Source organism: Phoxinus phoxinus (genome assembly GCF_949152265.1).
Source record: "Phoxinus phoxinus genome assembly, chromosome: 3".
In the NCBI taxonomy this organism is placed as follows: Eukaryota; Metazoa; Chordata; class Actinopteri; order Cypriniformes; family Leuciscidae; genus Phoxinus; species Phoxinus phoxinus.
The window spans coordinates 44,812,281-44,837,930 of NC_136878.1; the positions used below are offsets into that span (position 1 = coordinate 44,812,281).

At 36.2% G+C, this 25,650-nt stretch overlaps 1 protein-coding gene across 2 annotated transcripts in view; it reads right to left on the minus strand.

Moving 5' to 3' along the window:
* The window catches only part of tut7 (terminal uridylyl transferase 7), a 48,778-nt gene that overhangs the window by 16,414 nt on the left and 6,714 nt on the right, over nt 1-25,650 (minus strand). For both annotated transcript variants that reach the window (XM_079606406.1, XM_079606405.1), the window contains exons 6-23: nt 23,893-23,981; nt 22,021-22,072; nt 20,456-20,525; nt 19,670-19,796; nt 18,855-18,974; nt 17,564-17,689; nt 16,223-16,400; nt 13,086-13,420; nt 10,279-10,548; nt 9,489-9,639; nt 7,870-7,956; nt 7,501-7,601; nt 6,964-7,021; nt 5,670-5,773; nt 4,898-4,987; nt 2,761-2,874; nt 1,860-1,937; nt 838-1,015 (exon numbers count right to left, since the gene is read on the minus strand). In XM_079606406.1, coding sequence (XP_079462532.1) covers nt 838-1,015; nt 1,860-1,937; nt 2,761-2,874; nt 4,898-4,987; nt 5,670-5,773; nt 6,964-7,021; nt 7,501-7,601; nt 7,870-7,956; nt 9,489-9,639; nt 10,279-10,548; nt 13,086-13,420; nt 16,223-16,400; nt 17,564-17,689; nt 18,855-18,974; nt 19,670-19,796; nt 20,456-20,525; nt 22,021-22,072; nt 23,893-23,981 — 2,328 coding nt within the window. The remainder of the gene's footprint in view (nt 1-837; nt 1,016-1,859; nt 1,938-2,760; nt 2,875-4,897; nt 4,988-5,669; nt 5,774-6,963; nt 7,022-7,500; nt 7,602-7,869; nt 7,957-9,488; nt 9,640-10,278; nt 10,549-13,085; nt 13,421-16,222; nt 16,401-17,563; nt 17,690-18,854; nt 18,975-19,669; nt 19,797-20,455; nt 20,526-22,020; nt 22,073-23,892; nt 23,982-25,650) is intronic.

The window sequence follows — 25,650 nt, forward strand, 5'->3', positions numbered from 1 at the left end:
ACCATTCAAAAGCAAGAAGACTTGCGCACGGTTTTCTGAGCTCACACACATCCGAAACGAGCGCACAGAAAGCCGCCTCTCATACCGTGTACTGCGCGATACTGAACTGAGTTATCTTCTTGCGCTTGAGTGGACAAATACACAAAACAATGTCAAAATATCCTCAAACACAGTCGATTTCTTAAGTGAACGTAAACAGTTGAAAAAGAAAACGCATGTGTATCAGTATATTGGATCCGTGCAGCTCTTAAAGTGACAGCAGCCTAATATTCCTGCTGCCGTCTCTATAATAACGTTAATCAAACAAAAGACAACAAGAATAACGTAATAACTTATGTAACTATATTTGTAATATATATTGAGAGTATATTTTATTTATTAAGTGCAGTGTTATTTTAAATCTGTACCTGTGAATACCTTAATGCTGTTTATTTCAATCGTATCTTTGTTCAGTTGTATGTATTTGTGCGATTGCGAATTTGTTTATTTGTTCTTTTTTAATTACTGAGTGTTTACTTGTCTTTAATAATGATTGAAATGTATATTAGTTGTTTTTGCTATGGTATTTTTAAACCATACGCAAAAGCTCCTCTGTGTTCTTTAGCCTGTTAATTTTTGTTCATAGTATAATTTCAGCTACAATTAAATGGTTTGCAAAAAGACTTCGAATAAATGTGAATTATAGTTTTTAAAAAACCCGAAAGAATCGAAATTAGGAACCGATAAGAATTGGAAAAGTTAAAATTCAAGCGATACCCAACACTAGTTACCGCTGTATATTCATAGGTTATTGGCCTGATTTTTGCCACTCATCAGGAGTTTATTTCTTGGTCTTACCCTCGATGGCCAGATGTTTGGAGGTCCATTGCTTCTTGAAGGTGGTGAGAGGTTCTCTTCTGCGGATGCAGATGACAGACTCCTTGAAGTCAAACGTCTCGGTGTAAAACTGCAGCAGCCCGAGCCACAGCTGCCCGACTGACTCCCTGTTCTTCCTGTACTCCGGCCAGTATTTATGCTGAGGAATGAACAACAGGCTTAAAGGGCTGGTATAATGCCATTTTCACAAGATGTAAAATAAGTATCTGATGTCCCCAGAGTGTGTATGTGAAGTTTTAGCTCAAAATACCCCACAGATATTTTTATATAGCATGATATGTTGTCACTTTTTGAGGGTGAGCAAAAACGCGTAGTTTTGTGTCTGTCCCTTTAAATGCAAATGAGCTGCTGCTCCCGGCACAGGGGGCGGAGCTTCAACAGCTTGTGTCCTTTTACCTCACACACACATGCACTGAAAATTTCAAAAACTTTTAGTCTTTTATGTTCAAGTCAGACAATGATGGAGACAACATTTCTGAATGGTTAGTTGATGAATTTATGTCGCTTATGTGGAGTTAATTATCTTCTAGTCATTGATTAGCATATTCTGTCATGCCAATCTATAAATCGTGTTCCGGGGGCGGGGTTTATGTAAATTCTAGGGTTGGTGATGTCACTAATCTGGCAGGAATGTTGTGTAGTCTCTACCAGCCGTTTGTTGTAGTCCTTAAAAAGCGATTTCTTTAAAAGCAAATATCTTCCTTTGCTTTGAGCGTTATAACTTTGCAGATGTTGTTTATGATCAAACAGCAACATTACACACTAACTAAAGCTAGAAAAGTGAAATCATAATCAACCACCCCTTTAACAACTATTACAAAATAAGTTCAAGACATGCGTTTCGTGCTACACGTTTCATAGATTTGAAGGAAAAAAAAATGTCAGATCTAAAAATCAATCTATAACTTTTTACAATTAACTGTGAAATAAAAAAAATTGCATCCAAAACTTGCAATGTTTTTTTTTTTTTGGACCTCACTCACCAAGTTCTTCAAATCCTTAAAGAAATGTACATCCCAGCCATCTACAAGGACTACTGGCTTCTTCTCGCCATCGTATATCTACAAAAGACATACAAAATTAATTCAGAGTGAATGTATGTTTTACATCAATCTCATCCCATAATACAGTAGATTAGGATGTCCTTAATGATGACGTTTAGCAATGTAGAAGAATACACAAAAAGTTAGAGAAATAAGTCCTGTTTTATGTTGAAATATCAGAATTATATAAATATATTTATTGGGTTATGCACTAGGGAACATGCATTTCTAACTTACATGAAAGTAGGAATAAAATGTTATTAATGAATTAAGAATACATTTTTGGTGTGCACATGGTTAAAGAAATGCATTTAAAAATAAAGTATAAGTGCTGTAAGAGTTGTAACCATGCATTTAAATCATATGTGACCCTGGACCACAAAACCAGTCTCGAGTCGCACGGGTATATCTGTGGCAATAGCCAACTATACATTGTATGGGTCAAAATTAGATTTTTTTCTTTTATGCCAAAAATCATTAGGATATTAAGTAAAGATCATGTTCCATGAAGATATTTTGTACATTTCCTACCGTAAATATATAAAACATGTATTTTTGTGAGTGAATGCAGAACAATCGTGAACATAAATGCACAACTTTAAAGGAGATTTTCTCAATGTTTAGATTTTTTGCACCCTCAGATTCCAGATTTTCAGATAGTTCGGCCAAATATTGTCATCTAACAAACTATACATCAATGGAAAGCTTATTTATTCAGCTTTCATATGATATATAAATCTCAATTTCAAAAAATGTACCCATGTGACTGGTTTTGTGGTCCAGGGTCACATTTATTATAAGTAACTGTCATTGAAAAGGTTATAATTGTTAAGAAAGACACCTCTTGGAGAACTGGGATAACAGCCGGACTTCTTTGTTGAAGGAAGTAAAGGACCATTAGAGTGTAGGCATATGAAGAAAGACTACCACGAGATGCATCTCCAATGTCACACACCTGAAAAGACAAACATTATCAAGATCATTAATATGTTAAAGTGCCCCTATTTTGCTGTTTTTTCAGATTTGACCTTTCATGCAGTGTATAATATAGTTGTTTGTGAAAGTAAAAGGTCTGCAAAGTTTCAAAGATCAAAGTGATTTGATTCCTGCTGAACATACAGGGCTTAGCATAAGTGAACACACACATGCTAAAGTTGGCTAAAAAGAAGAATAAAAAAAATTATCTTTTGGAAATTGATCTTAATGCCTTAATTAATAAAATGAGGAAAACTCCAACCTTTAAGGACACCAATTTTCTTTGTGAATGAATAATGTATCGTAAATAAATAAATGTTCTTCCTTAAAACACAGGGTGCATAAGTCAGGACACCCCTATGTTAAATCCCCATAGAGACAGGCAGATTTTTATCTTTAACCCTTTAGAACCGAATGTGTCGTCGCCGACACAAATCAGCAAGCTGTATTCATTGTACTGTAACTCTTCAACCGTTTGCACTATCAAAACCATTCAAATTGCCCCTGACAGTAGACAACATGCGCTTTTCGGCAATATACGGCTTATTACGGTAATTTCATGCTTTCCATCTGCAAATGACAGCGGGCTTTCTGGCAGAGCGGGAAGGAAGGATTTGAACAGAGATACGAAGCGCGGCCGGTTAGAGTGTTTTGGATTGGATAAAATAATAAAAGAAACGGACAAATACATGGAGAAAGAAGTGGTAGACAGCAGAAGAGGGGATTGGGATGATTTTTAATGAAACTTGGGAGGCGGATGGCCGTTACTTTTTCACGTATCTTTACATGTGTTGTATGCATGTGTATGTGCGCGTGCCAATATGAATGGACGCATTTGTATGTGTGCGTGTATGAAAAAAAGTGTCCTAAATGAAAACTGTGCAACCCAATGTCACAAAATAGACTTGTATAGTTGTATTATACTTTATTTTTCAACTTTAAAGTGTTAGTTTCTTTCGTTCGTGATATTTCTGTGTTTTTCTAAATAAAAATCTGAAAATTTATTCTCGTTTTTTTATTTTTGTCTATTTAAATTCTATTTACAAACTCACCACACACAATAATGTTCAATAACTGTAATTTGTTGAAAGCTAATCTTTTTCTGAAAAATATGACACCTTGCACATGAAGATAGCACATTGTTTAAGAATTTTAGAGTAAAAAAAATCAAAATATGTGAAAAACACCCATTTTAGCTTCAGGTTCTAAAGGGTTAAAGTCCAGTTATTTCATGGATCCGGGATACTATGATCCTGATAAAGTTCCCTTGGCCTCTGGAATTAAAACAGCCGCACATCCTCACACACCCTTCACCATACCTAGAGAACGGCATGGTTTTATTTCAGTTCGCCTAATAGCTGGTTTGATTTGCATTGAAAGATGATCTTATGGAAAGTTCCCCAATCTCTAGGTCTGGAGAAGTTTGTGTGAGGATGTGCGGCTGTTTTAATTCCAGAGGCCAAGGGAACTTTATCAGGATCATAGTCTCCTGGATCCATGAAATAACTGGCCTTTATTCCTCTTTTTAGTCAACTTTAGCATGGGTGTGTTCACTTATGCTAAGCACTGTATGTAGGTTTGTAAGTAACACATTTGCATAACGCCAGTCTATGCTCTTCATTGGCTGCCCGTGAACAACTAAACATTGACCCTCAAACACTGTAGTTGCAGCTGAGACTGGAAGAGTTTGGTTCCTGTGTCGACATGTTGAGAAGAAGCGGTTTTCTGCTGCCAAAGCAAATCCACTTTGATGCACTTCTAAAGGACGAGACTCGCGCTGGAATTGATTCAGTAAAACTGATGCTTGTGCAGTTACTGTTTGTGTCACGGTGTATCAAGTGTGAAGAAGATCCGGAGCTTAAATTCAGATGCTAATGATTGTTTCGTCCTTCATCTTTTCACCAAAAGTGACTTTCTGGATTCTTTCTCATTCAAGCTTCAAGCTTGGCCACTAATGACTACGATCTCTATGACTGAAGCAATAATGAATGTGTCGAACTTACTTTGGAGAACACTTTCATGACGTAGCAGAGGATCTTCACCCGAGCGTCAATTGCAGCATAAGATGCCAGTAACTGTGTGTTGTGCAAAGCCTGAGAATATAAAACGGAAAAATTAGGTATGTGGACTTAGTGTATTTACACAAGAGAGAATTGAGGGTATCACTTTATTTTAAAGTGTTCGTGGTACAGTGTAACTATACATTGAAGTACCGAGTAATAATAATAAACTACATGTAATCACTATAGGGTTAGGGTGTGTTTTAAGGTTAGTTGCATGTAATTATGCATAATGTATGGTAATTGTCTTTGTTACATGGTACATGTAATTACTATTGTACTGTAAAAAAAGTGTAACTTTTAACTTTACGGAGTAGTATAAGTGAACTACTCAGACGTAATATGGTTTTAAAAGGTACAGGGTTAGTTCACCCCCCCCCCCCCCCCCCAACCCAGCCCAACCCAACCTTTTCAATTTAATTGTTTTTGTGTGTGCAAATTGTACACTAAACTTACTGTTTATTGCCAAACCATGAATTTAATTAGGGATGTCGATCATAAAAAAATATTGAAGTTTAAACATTGGCGATAAGTAACAAGCTACAATCCACAATCCATAATGCCATAACTTTTGCAAATGGGTAAAGAGGGCTTTCTTCTTATAAAATTCTAACGCTATTAAAAAGTGCAATGGTTTTAACTTCCATTAAAAAACGTTCTGTTCAAGAGTCAAGTTTGGACATGTAAAAATAATGCAACAGAATGATTCTCTCACCAGTGTATTGTACAAGCTTATATCTCCCTCTAGTCCAGTTTTGGCGTGGTAAAACTTCACAATTGGGACTTTTGCAGTAGTAATAGGTAGGATGTTTCTCAGGCCTACAATGAATAGATGGATAAATAGACATGGGTGTAAAACAAAAGCACTGATTTATTTGAAAAACAAGCATTTAAAGTAAACGGAGGTTGCCTGAGGCGTACAGAGAGGCTTTTTGTCATTTCATTTACCAGTCAGAAGATTAAAGCTTCTGAGAGAGGACAATGTATAAGACAGTCTTTGGCTACGTTCACACTTAGCGTCTTTTTTGACAAAAAAAAGTTAACAACGGCGTTTTTTTAGCAAAAAAAAAAAAAACCGCTGCGCGTTCGGTTACAAATAGCAGCCGAGTGCGTCTTTTGTTGCTATAACAACAGCTGCAACAGTAGTGTGCCCACACAGCCTCTTTGTGATGTATGTTATGATAGAGTTGTGTACTCATATCAAACAGCTCCTTGTGCTCCGAAACAAGGACGATTAGTTTTTCTACCGGCACCGTGTCCATTTTTCTTGTTGTTATGGAAACGACAGGTCTCGCTACTCGCTTGTCATTGGTCAGCTGTCAAAAAGGCGCTTGACGTAGGGCGTTCTTTTCAGAAAAGTTAAACTTTTTTCAACTTTAAAAGACGCTCTGAGCTGCAGAAAAAGACGCCGGCGGTGGCGTTTAAAAAAGCGCTCAGGACTTTTTTGAAAAAACGGTTTACTCCATAGGGTTCTAATGTAGAACAGACGCTGGCAGTTTGAAAAAAGACGCTAAGTGTGAACATAGCCTTTCTATTCCTAAAAATGTCAAATTTACAGGTGAAACTCGGAAAATTAGAATATCGTGCAAAAGTTCATTTATTTCAGTAATTCAACTTAAAGGTGAAACTAATATATTATATTGACTCATTACATGCAAAGTGAAATATTTCAAGCCTTTATTTGTTGTAATTTTGATGATTATGGCTTACAGCTTATGTGAACCATTTCACAATATTCTAATTTTGAATTTGGGGTTTTCATAAGTTGTACGCCATAATCATCAAAATTATAACAAAGGCTTGAAATATCTCACTTTGCATGTAATGAGTCTATATAATATATTAGTTTCACCTTTAAGTTGAATTACTGAAATAAATGAATTTTAGCATGATATTCTAATTTTTACCTGTATTTAATAGTGAACAATACAAAACATGATTACTGAATGAAATGAGTGTCTAGCACAAACAACAGGCAATTTCACAATCACACCCAAAATAAACCTTACCATGGTGTTTCCGTAGAGCTTTAGCCAGGCTCTCAATAACAGCCATGGAGTCCAAGCCCTATCAGAGGAACCAGATTAGGAAACTTAATTAACACAAAATACAGGGTCTAAAAAGTTTTGCTTACACAGAGCATAAATAGTTCTTGCGGTTCGTTTTTGAAAGTAGTCTCTTCTGCTCACCAAGGTGATTACAATATGATTACAATTTAAAATGACTGTTTTCTGAGTGAATATATTTTAAAATGTAATTTTCATGATTTTCAGCATCATTACTCCAGTCTTCAGTGTCACATGATCCTTCAGAAATCATTCTAATATGATGATTTGCTGCTCAAGAAATATTTCTGATTATTATCAATGTTCACTACAAAGTTGTGCTGTTCATACTTTTTCAGGATTCAGGACCAGAAAGTTAAAAAGAACCGCATTTTTTAAAATAGAAATCTTATGTAACATTATAAATATCTTTAACATCACTTCTGATCGATTTAATGCATGTTTGCGATGTCTTGTGTAGAAAGAGTCTTGGGACATTACCGCCGCTGTGTCCTGGCCTTCTAGAGTCATACAGATGTCCAAGTCACTCTGCTTAAAGCCAAACCCATTCTTGGATGAACCAAACAAAGCCAACTTGGCTCCTGATAAGATAAAATAAAAATACACATCAACAAATAAGCATCTGTATAGTCCTCTCATTAAATACATATAAAACATAAAAATAGAGTAAATGGCTGAATTTAGCAAAAATGTAGATATCCAGCTTAAAAACAAGTGGAATCTCACTGCTATAATGAGTTGTATATTAACTTTAGCAAATTAAAGAAGAAATCTCTCAGCGCATTTAAATGGAAAAAATGCCAAACTTTACATGTTTAGATTATAAACAGTTACACCAAGCTGCATTACCTGGCACTTGACATCTCAGGAAAATCTCAAAGTCTTGTAAAATGTGTTCTCTGACTTTCACCTCCACATCATCTGGTGCAAAGTCACCTAAATAAATGCAATAATTTTTATTGAATCAGTGAAACTACATGCAAAAATGTAACCGCAAGCTAGATTTTAACATTTAATAAAAACAAAGAAAGATTTACAGGTGAAACTTGAAAAATTAGAATATGGTGAAAAAGTTCATTTATTTCAGTAATTCAACTTAAAAGGTGAAACTAATATATTATATTGACTCATTACATGCAAAGTGAGATATTTAAAGCCTTTATTTGTTATAATTTTGATGATTATGGCTTACAGCTTATGAAAACCTTTTCACAATATTCTAATTTTGAATTTGGGTAAGCATAATCATCAAAATTATAACAAATAAAGGCTTGAAATATCTCACTTTGCATGTAATGAGTCTATATATTATATTAGTCGAATTATAGTAATAAATTAACTTTTGCACAATATTAAAAATTTTCGAATTTCACCTGTATGTAAATAAAAAAACATGTATGCAACAATGTGTGTACATGTAAAAAATCAGTGTCATAAAAGGTGTAAAATCTTCCCATAAGAGAATTACCAGTCTACATTTCATCCTCAGGTGAAGGTCACTCACTACTTTAAAAGATTAGTTCACCTCAAAATTAAAATTTCCTGATAATTTACTCACCCCAATGCCATCCACGATGTTCATGTCTATCTTTCTTCAGTGAAAAACAAAATTAAGTTTTTTGAGGAAAACATATCAGGATTTTTCTCCACACAATGGACTTAAACCGCAACCAACATGTTGAAGTCCAAATCAATGCAGTTTCAAACGGCTCTGCACGATCCCAGCTGAGAAATAAGGGTCTTATCTAGCTAAACGATCCATTAAAAAATATATATATATATATTATATTATATTATATTTTATTTATATATATTTATATATATATATATATATATATATATATACACTTTTTAACCACAAATGCCCATCTTGTACTATCTCTGGATGCGCTACATATTACGTCATCACGTTGGAAAGGTCACGAAAATATTTTTAAATAATAATAATAAATTAAAACAAAGATGTCGGACGATTTTGGAGGAGAAAATTAGATTAATTTTTCGCCCTTCCCTACCTTTTTGAACCAGAGTACACAGACAAATAACTTGGACAGATGACGTGACCCGTGACCTTTCCAACGTGATTACGCAATGCCTGGAGCGTCGCAGACCAGCACAAGACAAACAATTGTGGTTAAAAAGTATATACATATTTTATTTAATTTTTAGAAAATGACCGATCGTTTCGCTAGATAAGACCCTATTCCTCAGCTGGGATTGTGCAGAGCCGTTTGAAACTGCACTGATTTGGACTTCAACATGTTGTTGCGGTTGAAGTCCATTGTGTGGAGAAAAATCCTGAAATGTTTCTCAAAAAAATTAATTTCTTTTCCACTGAAGAAAGAAAGACATGAACATCTTGGATGGCATTGGGGTGAGTACATTATCAGGACATTTTCATTTTGAGGTGAACTAATCCTTATAAAGGAAAAAACTAAAGAATGTCTTCATGTCCACAGCGTACTTACGGTAGCATTGCTCACAGACTTCATTGAGGATCTTCAGGAAGTCCAGAGTCATGGTTGGGAGGCGTTTTAACTCCACTCGCTTGAAGTCCTCGGGACAGTCCTGTTTTGAATGTCCATCACTCTTGCAAAGGCCGCATATCACAATGGGGGACTAACAGAAAAAAACAGATAATTTGTCACCATGAACCACATCAAATGGTGAATAAAGACTGGTGATTGTGAATTCGCATTAAAGGAACACTCCACTTTTTTTTGGAAATAGGCTCATTTCCCAGCTCCCCTAGAGTTAAACAGTTGAATTTTACCGTTTTCGAATCCACTCAGCCGATCTCCGGATCTGGCGGTAGCACTTTTAGCATAGCTTAGCATAGATCATTGAATCTGATTAGACCGTTAGCATCTCTCTCAAAAAAAATGACCAAAGAGTTTCAATATTTTTCTTATTTAAAACTTGACTCTTCTGTAGTTACATCGTGTGCTAAGACCGACAGAAAATAAAAAAGTTGCGCTTTTCTAGGCCAATATGACTAGGAACTATGTAATAATCCTGCGTAATAATCAAGGAACTGCTGCCGTACCAGCAGCGCAATGATATTACAAACTTAGTGCCGGTCACGTTGGAAGTCACCGAGCTTGGGACTATTAATAGCATAATACAGGCACTTTAATATTGCATTCTTAACAATTGCAGCTACATATCTGGCAACAATAACAAACATTAGTACATTTTACATTTAATAACAAGTTTGGATGGTCTCACATAGACATGAATATGAGAATGCATATCTACCTTGCCATCACTGAAAACCCTCTTGGTGAAGACATAATGAACGCCTTCGAGGTCCGACTGCGTTCCTGCAGGCAATTCAGATTCAGATTTGGTACGCTCTGCTTTTGGTTTGATTTGGACAGATGCTGCTTCCTCGGGATCGCCTACATCGGATCCCACATCGTCACTCGTCTCCCGGTCGAAGGGGAAGATCTCGTCGCCATCACAACCAGATTCATCAAGCTCGATGTCGTCATCATCGTCGTCATCTTCCTCGTCTTCTTCTTCACCCTACAAATGTGCACACAATTTAAGTTCAACTCCGAACGAATGCAAAAACTGGTTCTTCAGTATTTCACATTTAGATGAAATGATACCGTAAATGTATTAATAATGATCTTTTTCTTATTTTCACTGGGAAATATATATATGTCCTTAACTCTCTTCTTTTTTTTTACTTCATTGGAATGATACGAAACTTGGTAAAGGTTTTTGTACTTGCCATGTGAACACACAACATAAATAAAAATCATGGATATGATTCAAAAAAGGTTAAATGGTCCTGTAAAAAATATTCACACTTGTGCTTCCTGGAAATGAATGGGAGACGAATTGTATCTAGTGAAAACTTTTTGTACTGCAGCCAAACAAAATCTCACTGAAAGCTCATTTTTTGAGATATCAACCTCAAATTTGGAACAGATTTATGGCTTTGATTTTCTTGCTGTTTTAGAGTAAAACGTGATTTTGAAAATATATATTTCATATAAAAAATTAGCATTTTTAATAATACACATAAAATTCTGTTACTTTTTTCACTTCAGCAATAATCTGCCAAGTGTCGTCTTTGAAAAGAGATCAAACTTAAGTCTGTGCTCTAAAGCATTCAAGGTTTATGACAGTTTAAATTGGAAATAAAATTTAGTTCTACGCTCAAAAAATGTATAAAAACAGCATAAATATAATTTTGTATAAAAAATTATCCCCTACAAAAAAAAATACAAAATATGAAATAAAAAACATTATCAAACTAAAATATAGTACATTCATTTCATTGAAAATAAAAAATTCGGTCAGACACGCAAAGAGCACCAGAGGGTAAAAAAAAAAAATTAGCTCTAATGCATAAAGATTCAAGGGGATCACATGAGGATCTAGTTTTCAGAGCTGTTCCTAAACTCAACTGCATGATGAAAAGAAGACTATTTCTTCTCAATCTACAGTAGTCAACGTTTGAAGTGGATCAAAAAAATTAATCAAAGTAACACCGTGTCCTAACTACACACGACGCAATCTTTTCCATGTTAATCAGAGTTTTTGTCCTAACCAGCCGGAACAACAAACACAAAGTGTGGCAATGATAATCTCAGGAACCGTTTATGATCTTTATTTAATGTTAAGAGTCTAAATGCGTGTAATGTGCCGGATGATCTATCCAAGGACAGATGAAACGACTCCAAAATATGGTGGAGAATGCGGGAAAAGTGAAGGGGAATGCTGGATAATTCCGTTAAGAAAGATATATTTACTTTCAGGTCTGAACTGAAGTTGGAGGAGACTGCTTGCATTGTGTGTGTGTGTGTGTGTGTGTGTGTGCACGCGCCGAGAGGCCTCGGCCCAGGCCTTGTTTGAGGAAAGATTATCTTGTCAATCGGATTGGATAACATCTTCTGCATGACAGGACGCTGACGGATGACGGGCTCTATGCGTGCACACCTGGCGATAATTTGCTTAGTGAGCGAACGTGGTGCGCAGCGGCGAACTCCTGCTCAGCCTGCCATGGGGTTTGTTTATCCCAAACAGGTAACAACAGGCACGAGAGGCCTAGAGCTTTCCAAAACATGGAAATAAACTGAGGTTTCTACCATTCTTTCATGATTTTTGATGTTCATCACTAATTTTAAAAATAAAGGTCTGAACACGCCTTAGGAGTATGAAAATATTCTGGTGTCAAATTGATAAATTACGGCTCCTCTGTCATTTATTTTGAAAATCAGTCACCAAATATGTAAACTAGAGATTGTAAGCTTTCAAATGATATATATAGTTTGTCAAGATTAGTTTAGGTTTAGTATAGGATATTACTGTTTTAAATATGTAATGGGTGTGCCAATATAAGGGGTTAAAAGCGTGTCATGTGACTTTGAATATCATTTAGTGCTCCAGCTTTGAGCTGTAAAAGCAACAGTGGAAAATTCACCTCAGATCTTGAAATTAAACAAATGGAAAAAAGAACGTTCAAACTGTGAACAAACAAGTGTGTTCTTTGACAAATATTGTTTTAGTAACTCAGTAGCCTATGTATTTTTAATAATGTTTAAATGGTGTAATATTTGTGAATTTAATTATGTAACCGACACGCGAGTGCCGTCAAGATTACTCTCTGGTGCTGTGCACTCGCCGCGAGACTCCGCCCACACGCTGTTCTGATTGGCTGTGCACTCGCCACGAGACTCCACCCACACGCTGTTCTGATTGGCTGTGCACTCTCCGCGAGACTCCGCCCACACGCTGTTCTGATTGGCTGTGCACTCGCTGCGAGACTCCGCCCACACGCTGTTCTAATTGGCTGTGCACTTACGGCGAGACTCCGCCCACACGCTGTTCTGATTGGCTGTGAGTTTTTATTGATTTTTATGCATCTCGCAGTCACGTCTAGTGTGGACAGACAAATTATTTGTCGCTGGATCTTATCGCGTCGCGTCTGGTTAGGACACGGTGTTATACATGAATTTTGAACAATACCCGTTCTTGTCTTAGAACAACTTTGATTAACTTTTTTTGATCCACTTCAAATGTGGACTACTGTATTTCTGCGCTTTGCTCACCTCAGTCTCGGCGTCGGAGTCGACTTCCTCGTCCTCCTGCTCCAGCTCGATCATATAGTCAGAGTCTTCGAGATCTTCTGTACTATGTGGACTGGATCTTCCACGGGATCTGCTCAGATCCTCAGCTGGCACCTTCTTGCTCTTCTTCACCGCATCGACGTGATTCACACCGCTCACGGATTTATCAGTTTGGCTGTTTGAACGGACTTTCCCAGCTTTGCTTTTTGGAGAAGAAGCAAAGTACTTATACGTTGTTTTGAGACAATGACACATATAGTCAAACATCATCTGACTACTCAACGTCCGAGCCACATTCCTCTGGACGGCGAATGGATCTGAGGAAGAAAACAGAGATAAATACTGATATGTCTCATATCTAGGCAGACGTACACTAACAGTCAAACGTTTTGGATCGGTAAGATTTTTAATGCCTTTTAAATAAGTCTCTTCTGCTCACCAAGGCTGCATTTATTTGATACACCAACAAAAAAAACAGTGATATTGTTAAATATTATGACAATTTAAAATGACTGTATTCTATTTTAATATATTTTAAAATATAATTTATCCCTGTAATCAAAGCTGAATTTTCAGCATCATTACTCCAGTCTTGAGTATTGAATTAAATCAAAAGTTACAGTAAAGACAGTTATAATGTCACAAAAGATTATATTTCAGATAAATGCTGTTCTTTGTAACTTACTATTCATCAAAGAATCCTAAAATAAAAATTGTACACAACGGTTTTCAACATTGATAAAATCATAAATGTTTCTTGAGCAGCAAATCATCATATTATACTGATTTCTGGAGGATCATGTGACACTGAAGACTGGAGTAACGATGCTGAAAATTCAGCTTTGATCACAAGAATAAATTACATTTTAATATATATATATATTAGGGCTGGCCGTTAAACGCGTTATTAACGGCGTTAACGCAAACCCATTTTAACGGCGTCAATTTTTTTATTGCGAGATTAACGCCTAGCAAACTTTGTATTTTTTTCACATGCTTTTGCAACAACTAGTAACGTTATTAAAACTACAACACCACACCGGATCTAGCTAGACCAGAAACAAAACAACAGGCGCGCCGCACACACTTGTTTGGGCTTGCGATGCGAACCGGCCAAAGAGTGGACGAGAAGCACAGCGCCACGTCTAGGACAACTCGTATCGCACATCGGACGCGCACTTTCTCCGTTTATGGCCAGCAATAAAAACGCCGAATGGCGCCGCCGGTGTGTGTACACTCATAGAGAATAATGTGTTCGAATTTTAAATACAAGGCGCTGCGCTTCTCGTCCGGTGTGCGACCCTCTTTAACGTTACGTTTGGAGTGGATGAATGATGAGCGCGAGACGCCGGAATGAATGCCAATAAGATTCTGAATGGAAAGTTTACTTTTAAAAAGTTGCGAAATGGTTCAATTGACAAGACCAAAGTGATCTGTGTGTTTTGTCATTGTGAACTGAGCTATCATCGCAGCACGTCCAGTCTGAAAAATCACTTGATGGTCAAGCACACACACAGCTGATGCGTTTCTACGCCCACTCGTCAATATCAGTAACGTCACCTCGTCAGTATTTCTTTCACCCTTTTATTGATGGACAGTGTTACATTGTGTGAGAGATTATCTGCTCCAAGTGAGAATGTTAGTGTGAAATTGAACACAGTATACCAATGTTGTTTTCAATAAAAAACATTTGCACAAAGCAAGCCGATCCACTTTTCCATGTTGATAAGAGCATTAAAATGAGAAAATATAATGGGACAAAAAGAAATCAAGAGACATTTAAAATAGATAAAAATGATTAATCGCGAGTTAAAGGTAGGGTTGGTAATCCTGTTCAGAAACATTTTTTTTTATACTGGGTGAAAGTGTCCTTCCATTCTGATAGTAGTCAATACATTATGTGTTCAGAAAAAGGAATGAAAAAAATCTGACCTCTGTAGCAGCTGTAGGACAGTAAAAACTCTGACCAATCACTGCCATTCGGTGCGAATGTAAAGAACCAATCAGATGCCTTCATGTCTCGTGCCCGAGCACTACTGCGTGCAGCAGTGATGCGCGGGTCAATGTATAAACAACCCGCACCCGACCGACGTTTTCAACTAACCCGCCCGCTTAGACGGAGGAACTAGGGGTGCGCATTTTTCAGAATGCTGTATGATATATAGCCTAGTGTTTTGTAATAAAGGCTTGATTTATTCATTTATTTCGTTTCATTTTCTTAACAATTAAGATGCTGCATGTGTTTATCCAGTCTAATCGACGTGTGCGTCTCTCCCCGGACTTTCCCAACAAAAATCCCGCCCCCTCTCAGCAAATAGGCTACATAAAACTGACATTACTGAGCTATATGCGTTTAAAAGTAGCCTATTAAAATGGCACAATGGCATTGCTCAGTTCAACGTGTTGGGAAATCGGGCATTTTGTCCCGCGTCAGCTTTTATTCAAAAGTTAATAACGCGCTCAACATTCAAAAGGTAAATAAGGATTTCCCACTTTCATCTGCAGACTGCTCGTGCGTCATCCTCGCGCATTCAGCCAATAAAGTGTAGACCTGTGTATTTCATAGAACATTGTGTCTAGTACTATATAAATTACAAAGGTAAACGACCCGACCGACCGCGACCCGAATATCATTAAAAATATTTTTGGATGACTCGTAACCGCGGGCGCAGGCACCCGCTCATTTTGGATCAACCCGCGCATCACTGGTAGGTACATGCAGCTGACTCCAAATGTGGATGCGCGTTCATGTTTGTGGGGGGACGTAGCTTTGGACGGAGCACTGACAGGAGGGGGCGGAGCTTAGAAGAGGTGCCACTTTCAAATCTGGCTAGCTCTCCAACATTACCTACTCTAGCTTTAACTATGAAATTCATGCGATTAATCGCGATTAAATATTTTAATCGTTTGACAGCCCTAATATATATATATATATTCACATTGGAAACAGCTATTTTAAATATAGTAATAATATTTAACAATATTTTTGTATTTTTAATTAAATAAATGCAGCCTTGGTGAACAGAAGAGACTTTTAAAAACATAAAAAATCTTACCGATCCAAAACTTTTGACTGGTAGTGTGTGTGTGTGTATATATATATATGATGCCATGTATACCTTCTATTGCAATCCTCTTTTTGGGCCAGTCTTTCAGATCACGCCATAGGTCACCGTTTGTGCGCACACTGATGACTTTCTCGGGTATTTGAAATTCCAGTGAATAATATCGCAGCAACTCGACCCAAAGCTTCCCCAGCTGTACAGGAGGACTTCGCTCTTTGAAAACCAGTGGAGACTATTTAGGAAGAAACAATTAGAAGACTATTCAATCAAAACAATGAAGCAATAGGTAAAAAATATTATGGAAGCTCTCGTTTCCGCCATGGAATACAAAATAAAAGTTAATTGCGACTTTTTCCATCTCGCAATTCTTTTTTTTCCCTCAGAAATTTGAGTTTATATCACACAATTCCAAGATTTTTTTTTTAAGTTGCAAAATATAGTTATAATAGACATAAACTTTGTGAGTTATAAAGCCTGAACTGCGAGATGCAGGTGAAATGCGAAAAATTTGAATATGGTGCAAAAGTTCATGCATTTCAGTAATTCAAATTAAAAGGTGAAGCTAATATATTTATTATATATAACTATATACATATGCATGATTATACTTTTCAGTGGGTCGACATTTCTGTATTTAAAATCCTTTTTTTAATTGATTTCATGTCATTTTGAATTTGGGGTTTTCATAAGCTGTAAGCCATAATCATCAAAATTATATTTTTGCACAATATTCTAATTTTCGAGTTTCACCTGTAAGCCCTATTTGGATGGGACTGGTTTTCTAAATGATATTTGAGTCTCAATTCTTATCACCTGATGTCTGTGATTTCATGTCCTGGTTTGGACGGGACTATGCTAATCTCTGTGTTTATTACAGAGGTGTGTGAGTGTGTTTTCTAGACGTGGGCGTTACAGAAGAACATCTGCGGTCTAGTGTTCAATATGTACGATTGTTTTCGATTTCAGAAGGGATTCGATTTCTTAGAAAACCGTTGAATTCGCTGAAAAACCCTAGAATTTATACTGAGGTTCAGTGTGAAAAACACTAACTTGTCATATTCGGATGTCACTAACTTGTCAAACACAAATTTCTCTAACATTCTCCATGAAAACTAGTCTCATCCGAATAGGGCTATTTAATCCCAATTCTGAGAAATAGTCAGAATTGCGAGATATAAACTTGCAATTCTGATATATTTCCTCACAATTGCGAGTTTTTAACCTGACATTGTGAGAAAAGTCAATTGTGAGATAAAATGATGCAATTGGAGGCAAAAACAAGCTTCCATAAAACACAGTAGTGGTTTTGTTGACTTTCTTTTGGCTTGGCCTAAAAATTGTCTTCAAATTAAACCTTGTGATGCACAATACATGAATAACTGGGAACATACGAACCTTCCCCTTCTTGATGAGTTTGTCTTTATCTTGTGAGTCATTTGAGGTTGGATCATATACCCAAAGCACGTGTCCTTTTTCAACCCCGGTTATGGAGAAGCTCTTCAGTTTGCTCACAGGCAAACCCTAAAACAAGACACAACATGAGTCTCTGCAACAAACTAAACTACTTCACAATGAAAACCATTTCTAACAAGATGTTCCATAAGCATCTAAATTGTCTAGTTTAGGGTTTGTATCTTATGGGCGGTGTTTTCAGTAGCAATGCCATTCTGTTGTTCATTATAGAGGTGTGCGATATGTATCATCTATGATAATTTAATGATGTGTTTTAATGATGTGTGAGCTAACATTATCAAGTATGTCAAAAACTTAAAAATAAAATAAAAAGAAACTTAAAAAAAATAAAAAAATAAAAACAGGCCTTGAGAGTGATATCTTTCTCTGCAATTCGAGAGTTTTTGTCTCAAATTTCTATGAAAATTTTAAGTAATATCAAATTAGCAATCGGACCATTTTTCAGAGTAAAACTTATATATATATATATATACACACACATACACTATATATATTTTTTCAGGAGTCAGCTACCCATGACAGGCTTAAAACAACCAAGGTACTGGCCCAAAAGACAATCATCTAAATATCTTCTAATCATTTAGATTTTATCTTTTATCATTATTGACAAAATCCCAGAAAATACAGACTTTTTGCCAAATATCACACACACCTAGTTCATTACAAGGCTTTCTGAAATACTTGATTGTGATTGGTCAGTTGCAGCATTCCCTGGTCAAATATGTTTTGTATGTTGATCATTAAACTGTAAAACTGTCCATGTCCAATACACAGGTAAAACTATAAAATAATTGGTAACACTATTTAAATCCTTCATTTATAATGCATTATAAAAGCATTTTATAATGCATTAATTATGCATGCACCTTATAATGCATTATATGATCTCATGAATAATTGTAACCTCAGTTATGTATTATACATAAATGCTTTAAAATAAGTATTATCAAATAATTTCAGGTTGGATTTCAAACTTTAATTTCCCATATTTCTTCACGTGATGAGTATCTGTGTAATAAACTGGATAATTATTGCATTAGGGTCTGATTTCTTAATTACAGTGCCGGGGTTTAATTAAAAATTTTTTTGCAATAATGACCGGCTGACTGCAGATTATCTCAGGTAATTATCTCTCCAAAAGGATCCAGATGCAATAATCAGGCATTGGTCCTATACACTTGAATAAATGATGCATTAATGTTGAATCACACACCACGTGCTCGAGGTATGAAGGCAAGACCGGTTCCTTGCGTCGTTGCAAGAAGCTGATGACCATGAGGGTAAAGCAGTATGAGGGAAGTCCTCCTTCTTCCATCTGGTCTACACAACATATCTAATTCCCACAGACAAAAAAACATCACATATTATGAGGATATATATAAATAAGCATGCAGAGCTTTAAAATTCTTCATGCTGTATCACTGTACATAAAAAAATGCTACCAATTAATCCATGCAATATTGTATTTAACTAACATACCATGTGACCCTGGACCACAAAACCAGATTCAATTTCTTAAAATTATGATTTATACATCATATGAAAGCTGAATAAATAAGCTTCCCATTGATGTGTGGTTTGTTAGGATATGACAATATTTGGCCGAGACACAACTATTGAAAATCTGGAATCTGAGGGAGCAAAAAAATCGAAACATTGAGAAAATCTCCTTTAAAGTTGTGCATTTATGTTCACGATTGTGTTGCATTCACTCACAAAAATACAGGTTTTATATATTTACGGTAGGAAATTTACTAAATATCTTCATGGAACATGATCTTTACTTAATATCCTAATGATTTTTGGCATAAAAGAAAAATCGATAATTTTGACCCATACAATGTATTGTTGGCTATTGCCACAGATATACCCGTGCGACTCGAGACTGGTTTTGTGATCCACATGTCATATTTCAGACAACACTGAGAACCATGGTAAACAAAACATGCAATTTTTCATTTGAAACTTGGCTGTAAAACCCTCCAGACTGTCTATCAGAGTAAACAGCGCTGTGCACATCAGTCTTACCTTAGCCCAGAACCGGAAGCATATGATCAGCGGGATGAGCTGCGGCTCCAGACTCGCCATCTCGCTCAGATATGCTGTTGTTATGCATGCACTCTCATTGCCCGCACTGACTTTGCAGATCAGACCACTTCAAAAGATCAAAAAGAGATACAAAAAAAAAAAAACATATAACATAAGTTTAAAGCAGTTTTAAAAAGACAACTATTCCTCTGTCAATGAATTTAACATGCACTCCCATTCCACATGTTGGGGTCGGTAAGATTTTTTAAATATTTTTGAAAGAAGTCTCTTCTGCTCACAAAGTTTGAAATAGTGACATACTAACATTTAAAAAATATGTTTTCTATGTGATTATATTGCAAAAAGTTATTTATTTTTAATAAGTTATGCATTTTATCCAGTGTCACATGATCCTTCAGAAATCATTCTAATATGATTATTTGATGCTCAAGAAATATTTATGATTATTATCAATGTTGAAAACAGTTGTGCTGCTTTATTTTTATTTTTTTAGGATCCTGATTAATAAAGTTCAGAATAAACATTTATTTGAATTTTATATTTTTTGTAACATGAAGATGTGTTTACTGATCAATTTAATGCATGAATAAAATCCTGAATAATTCAATCTTACTGACTCGAAAAACCTTTTGACATTAGTGTACATAAAAAAAAATACAATAAAACAATATAAAAAACTTCATAAAACTATATATACACACACATTTAAATGCAGTTAGCTTCATATTTAAACTTTGTAAAAAAATAATAAGCCAGGACACAGACCTTGATTTCTCTCTGCACACGACTACAGGCATCCTCCTGTGGAAGTCTCCCTCCACACTGACAAAAACATCTGCAATTATGAACATTAAACAGTGAGAAAAATTAAAACATACCATTGTTATTTTATATTGGTGGGTGTTTTTTTTGTGAATACTTTAATGCATATATTACGCTTTATTTTATCTATAATGCTTTTATATTTTCAGTCATAACAAAACATAATTTTTTGGCCAAAATTTCATCATCAGTGCATCTCGAAACTCAATTGACCTATGGCTAAGCCCAACGCCCCCCAAACGCGATGAGCCAATCTCAGTGCGCAAAGCTAACCCAATACACTCGGATATTCTCGGGTTCCACGTCCATTGAAATACATTGCATTTAGTCAGTATTAAGTTTAAAGTTAGACAAGGATTTAAGTTAGACAAGGATTTAAGTTAGACAAGGATTTAAGTTAGACAAGGATTTAAGTTAGACAAGGATTTAAGTTAGACAAGGATTTAAGTTAGACAAGGATTTAAGTTAGACAAGGATTTAAGTTAGACAAGGATTTAAGTTAGACAAGGATTTAAGTTAGACAAGGATTTAAGTTTATTTATAAGTTTTTATATGTTTTTTCTAGTCATTTTAAGTTTAAAATGGTCAAACGGTGTGCACGGGGTACATGCAACTCCGACACTAGGTATCCCGAGAGGCTAGGGGACGACCCTTTCCCAAGCCACTTCTCAACCGAGATAAGTTATGCGGTAGACCACGACACCAACTAAACGTGGCTAGATTAAACAAGGATGTCTACATCTGTTCTAAGGAAAGTCAACAATGTATTTGAACGTTATCTTTAACATCTCTAACGTAACGTTAGCCTAACATTAGAAAACGTTAGCTTCTAGCTGCGTTGTACATCATGTCACTTCGCTTCATTAACGTATCTGTAAATAACCGAGATAACAAATGTTAGCAATGTTGTGCTGAATGATTCGTGTAAATACTGTAGCACCACACTAGCGGAGAGGTAACGTTAGGCTACTCTCGGTAAAGATGGTCAAAAGGCTAGCCCTGGAAACGTATGCAGCTTAGACCTGTACATATTTAATTTGATCATGAACCATTAATTACATATTGAAGCACAACATTTTAGACAACTTTCTACCAAAACAACTGGGGAACTTAGTGGGGTTTTTTTTTTTGTTTTTTTTTGCAGTTTATCACGTTTACACTGACCTGTACATTTTTGCCTGGAGCTGAAGCTTTTCATCGACCTTCTCAACAATAAAATTATTAATAAAACCCTCCAATGCATAGTTAAGGCCCTTTTGGTGACTTCGAGATGATATATAATCTTTCTGTCTCCAAAAATCATCAATTGCCTCCTGTGAAATGTCTCCTACTGTGACAGCGGCCATAGCGCCGGTCATCGAATGTTGATTGACTGTGTATCCGAGTGAGTGGAGGGGGCGTGGCTTAGCCATCGGTCAATTCCCTGTTCTGTTTCTTTTCACCGTGGCCAAATATAACATTATTATATGTAATTATTTGCTTTAACTGCATTTCATCTTTCAACTTACCACTTTTAGAGAGATGCTCTTGAGCCACGAGCAGAATATCAGGATGCTGGAACTGATGAGAGATTTATTTTTCTTAATTACAAAACAATTGACCAAACTTCATTAGCAAAAGTAAGATTATTATTGCAAAAAAAATTGTAAAACATGTCACCCAAATCCACAGCTAGCTGTGCATTAAACGATTTGAATGTGAAACGATTCTTGGCCTCCATGTCATGCATTAAAATCATTTAATGCACAGCTAGCCGTGGATTATCCCTTAGCTAAAGACTTTTAAACCACATATGCCATGGTTTGTGTGTTAGCTATCGTAGTGTACACACACTCACACAGCAAATGTTAATACTGTGTGTAAATGTCAGCGATAATTAGCTTGTATCAGAGGTTTGAGCCAATAATAGCTCGAAGTCTGATAAGAGCCTTAATAAATGATATTGCTTTGTGACGCCTGTATTAACAACTGAAGAGAGTAAAGTTAATTTCATGCTAGGTTTAATCAAGTAAGTTGTTGTGCACAGTCTAGCAAGAATTTCTGAATACAGACACAAATGTAACTTCAAAAAAGGAAACAAGGATCAAATAAAAAAGGACCAATTTTTATATGTACAGGTGAAACTCGAAAAATTTGAATATGGTACAAAAGTTCATTTATTTCAGTAATTCAACTTAAAGGTATAGTGGAAGATTTTCTTTTTCTGGGTGGAACATCAAGACTATTGGTCCTCTTAGTTGACAATTATTCTGGTGATATGTTTACGTAAGGCCGTCGTACGTGCTCGTCCCTAGGTAGTTTTCGCTTTCAGGTGTATATGTGGTGAGCTATGGTTTCAGCCACTCATTGAAGCTCGCCGTTCTCACCGGGTTTTTTCAAAAATGTCTAAAGGTCGCAAGAGAAAAAATGTCTACGAATTGTATGACAAGAAGAGAAAGGCCTCTAAAGAAAGAAACAAGAAACAAGTGTTTTTGGGAGAATATTTCACACGCTGGCGTGCGCTAGAAGCACAGGTTGGGCTTTCCACTGATGCCTCAGTCGTGAAGTTTCTACTCGACAGGTAAAGAATCCGTTTAAAAATACTGCTAGTAAAAGTTAATGTAAGCTATGATTAGCGATGCTAGCCCTGGCACAAGTCACGCACCGCGCAGACACGGTAAACATCTCAATTTGTCTAAAGTAGCCTTATGACCAAATGGTAAAAGGTATCACGTTGAAATGTTATAAAACCTTGTGTGTTCATTTTTTGATAATTCCAATGTGTGACATAGTGGAAGAAGTGCAAATCTTCTTTTTGAAAGTAGGCTTGTATGAGCCATGCCGACAGCAACTTGTAAACAGAGCGTGCACGAGGAGAACTAGGCTCGTGCACGCTCTCTCGTGCACACGTTTAATAGGCGTTCCCTCTCGGGAGCAGGTAGAGTTGCGCATGTGCATTTTTTCCAAAAATAGAGAGGGCGGTTCTTTTCGAAAATTCGTGAAAATCTTCCACAATACCTTTAAAAGGTGAAACTGATATATTATATAGACTCATTACATGCCAAGTGAGATATTTCAAGCCTATATTTGTTATAATTTTGATGATTATGGCTTACAGCTTTTTAGAAAATTAGAATATTGTGAAAAGGTTTTCATAAGCTGTAAGCCATAATCATCAAAATTACCACAAATAAAGGCTTGAAATATCTCACTTTGCATGTAATGAGTCTATATAATATATTAGTTTCACCTTTTAAGTTGAATTACTGAAATAAATTACTAATTTTTCGAGTTTCACCTGTAAATATGAAGTCATTTACTTTGATCAACCTCAGAAGACAGAGCCATAAGATGTAAAAGGTCAGTTGTGAGAATATTTCTAATAAGCACTTCATACTCACATGGGATGGAAACTTCACATCAATGTTTACATCCGAATCTTTGAAGCCGAACTTGGTGCAGGAAGATCCATATAACCTGAACTGGCATTCTGAAGGGGAGAAGAGAGTAAAATGAGCATGAGAGCTGCACAATTAATCGTTAAAACATCGCAATCTCATTGACAGTGATTCAGCTCTGTCTATTATAGCTTTGACAAGTCAGAACATTCACCCAGAGAGGTCATGTACAGGTATAAAACAGCTTCACAAACACACAGTATCCTTATTTCTGTCTTACAATACTTCAAATTATCACTAGCCGCGTTTCCATTACAGATTTGCGCAAAGCTTTTGTGATTTTTTTCTAAATATCGATACAAAACTATTGCAAAATGACGGTGTTTCCATTAACCGATGTTATACGTCTAAAATGTAATTTTTCCTCTCGCGATAGGTCATTTAAAAAATCATGGAAACGGACGTTGGTAGGTTTATATATCACAGCCACCGCATTAGACATTATTATTAAGGGAAAGAGACGTAGGCGTGTTATCCAAGCATTAATGGCAAGGAAAGACCCTTATACTGTGAGCGGCACATGAGGAGTTTCTCACTCATTTCTGCTCCGAGGTCTTGATTGTGGCATTTCTTTGAGGTTTAGAATCCAGTATTCCTGTAATTTTGTCTTTTATGAATTTAATAAACAACTGTCTCGTATTCTGTCCAAACACACCGCGCCTTCAATGTCAGGTGACTGTAAATGCGCAAAAACTGTTTCCATTGTAGTTTTGCAAAATATTTCTTTTTCGAATTGCCTGAAAAAGCACCTCATGTGAGCGTAAAAACTTTTTTGCAATAAATGGGAGTTTTTGCGAAATTTAAGTGTTTCCATTGAGCGTATTTTCAATTCGCAGTTTCAATTTGCGCAATTTGAAGGGTAATGGAAACGCGGCTACTGAAGTACTGGGATTAAAAGTTTATAGTTCTGATATAAACACTGATGTCTGTAGTAGCGATCAAATTAGAGCAAATAACTTTCTGCAAATAATAAGATGCTGCAAATAAAGATTGTATCGATTACATCGTTACACCAGTAGGTCGCGACAAGTGACAAAAAAATTTTTTGTCGTCATTAAATTATCAAAGACGCTGATTTATCCAGTAATTATATGTGAAGTGTTAAAGGGGTGGTTGATTATAATTTTAGTTTTCTAACTTTAGTTAGTGTGTAATGTTGCTGTTTGATCATAAACAACATCTGCAAAGTTACAACGCTCAGAGTTCAAAGCTAAGGAAGATATTTGCTTTTAAAGAAATGGCTTTTTAAGGACTACAACAAACGGCTGGTAGGAACTACACGACATTCCTCCCGGGTTAGTGACATCACCAACCCTAAAATTTACATAAACCCCGCCCCCAGAACACGACTTATAGATTATCATGACAGAATATGCTAATCAATGACTAGAAGATAACTACACATAAACTACATAAATTCATCAACTAACCATTCAGGAAAGTTTTTTAAATTTTCAGTGCATGTGTGTGTGAGGTAATCGAAGCTGCTGAGTACACAAGCTGTTGAAGCTCCGCCCCCTGTGCCGGGAGCAGCAGCTCATTTGCATTTAAAGGAACAGACACAAAAACGGTGTGTTTTTGCTAACCCTCAAAAAGTGACAACTTTAACATGCTATATAAAAATATCTGTGGGGTATTTTGAGCTAAGACTTCACATACACACTCTGGGGACATTAGATTTATTTTACATCCTGTGCAAAT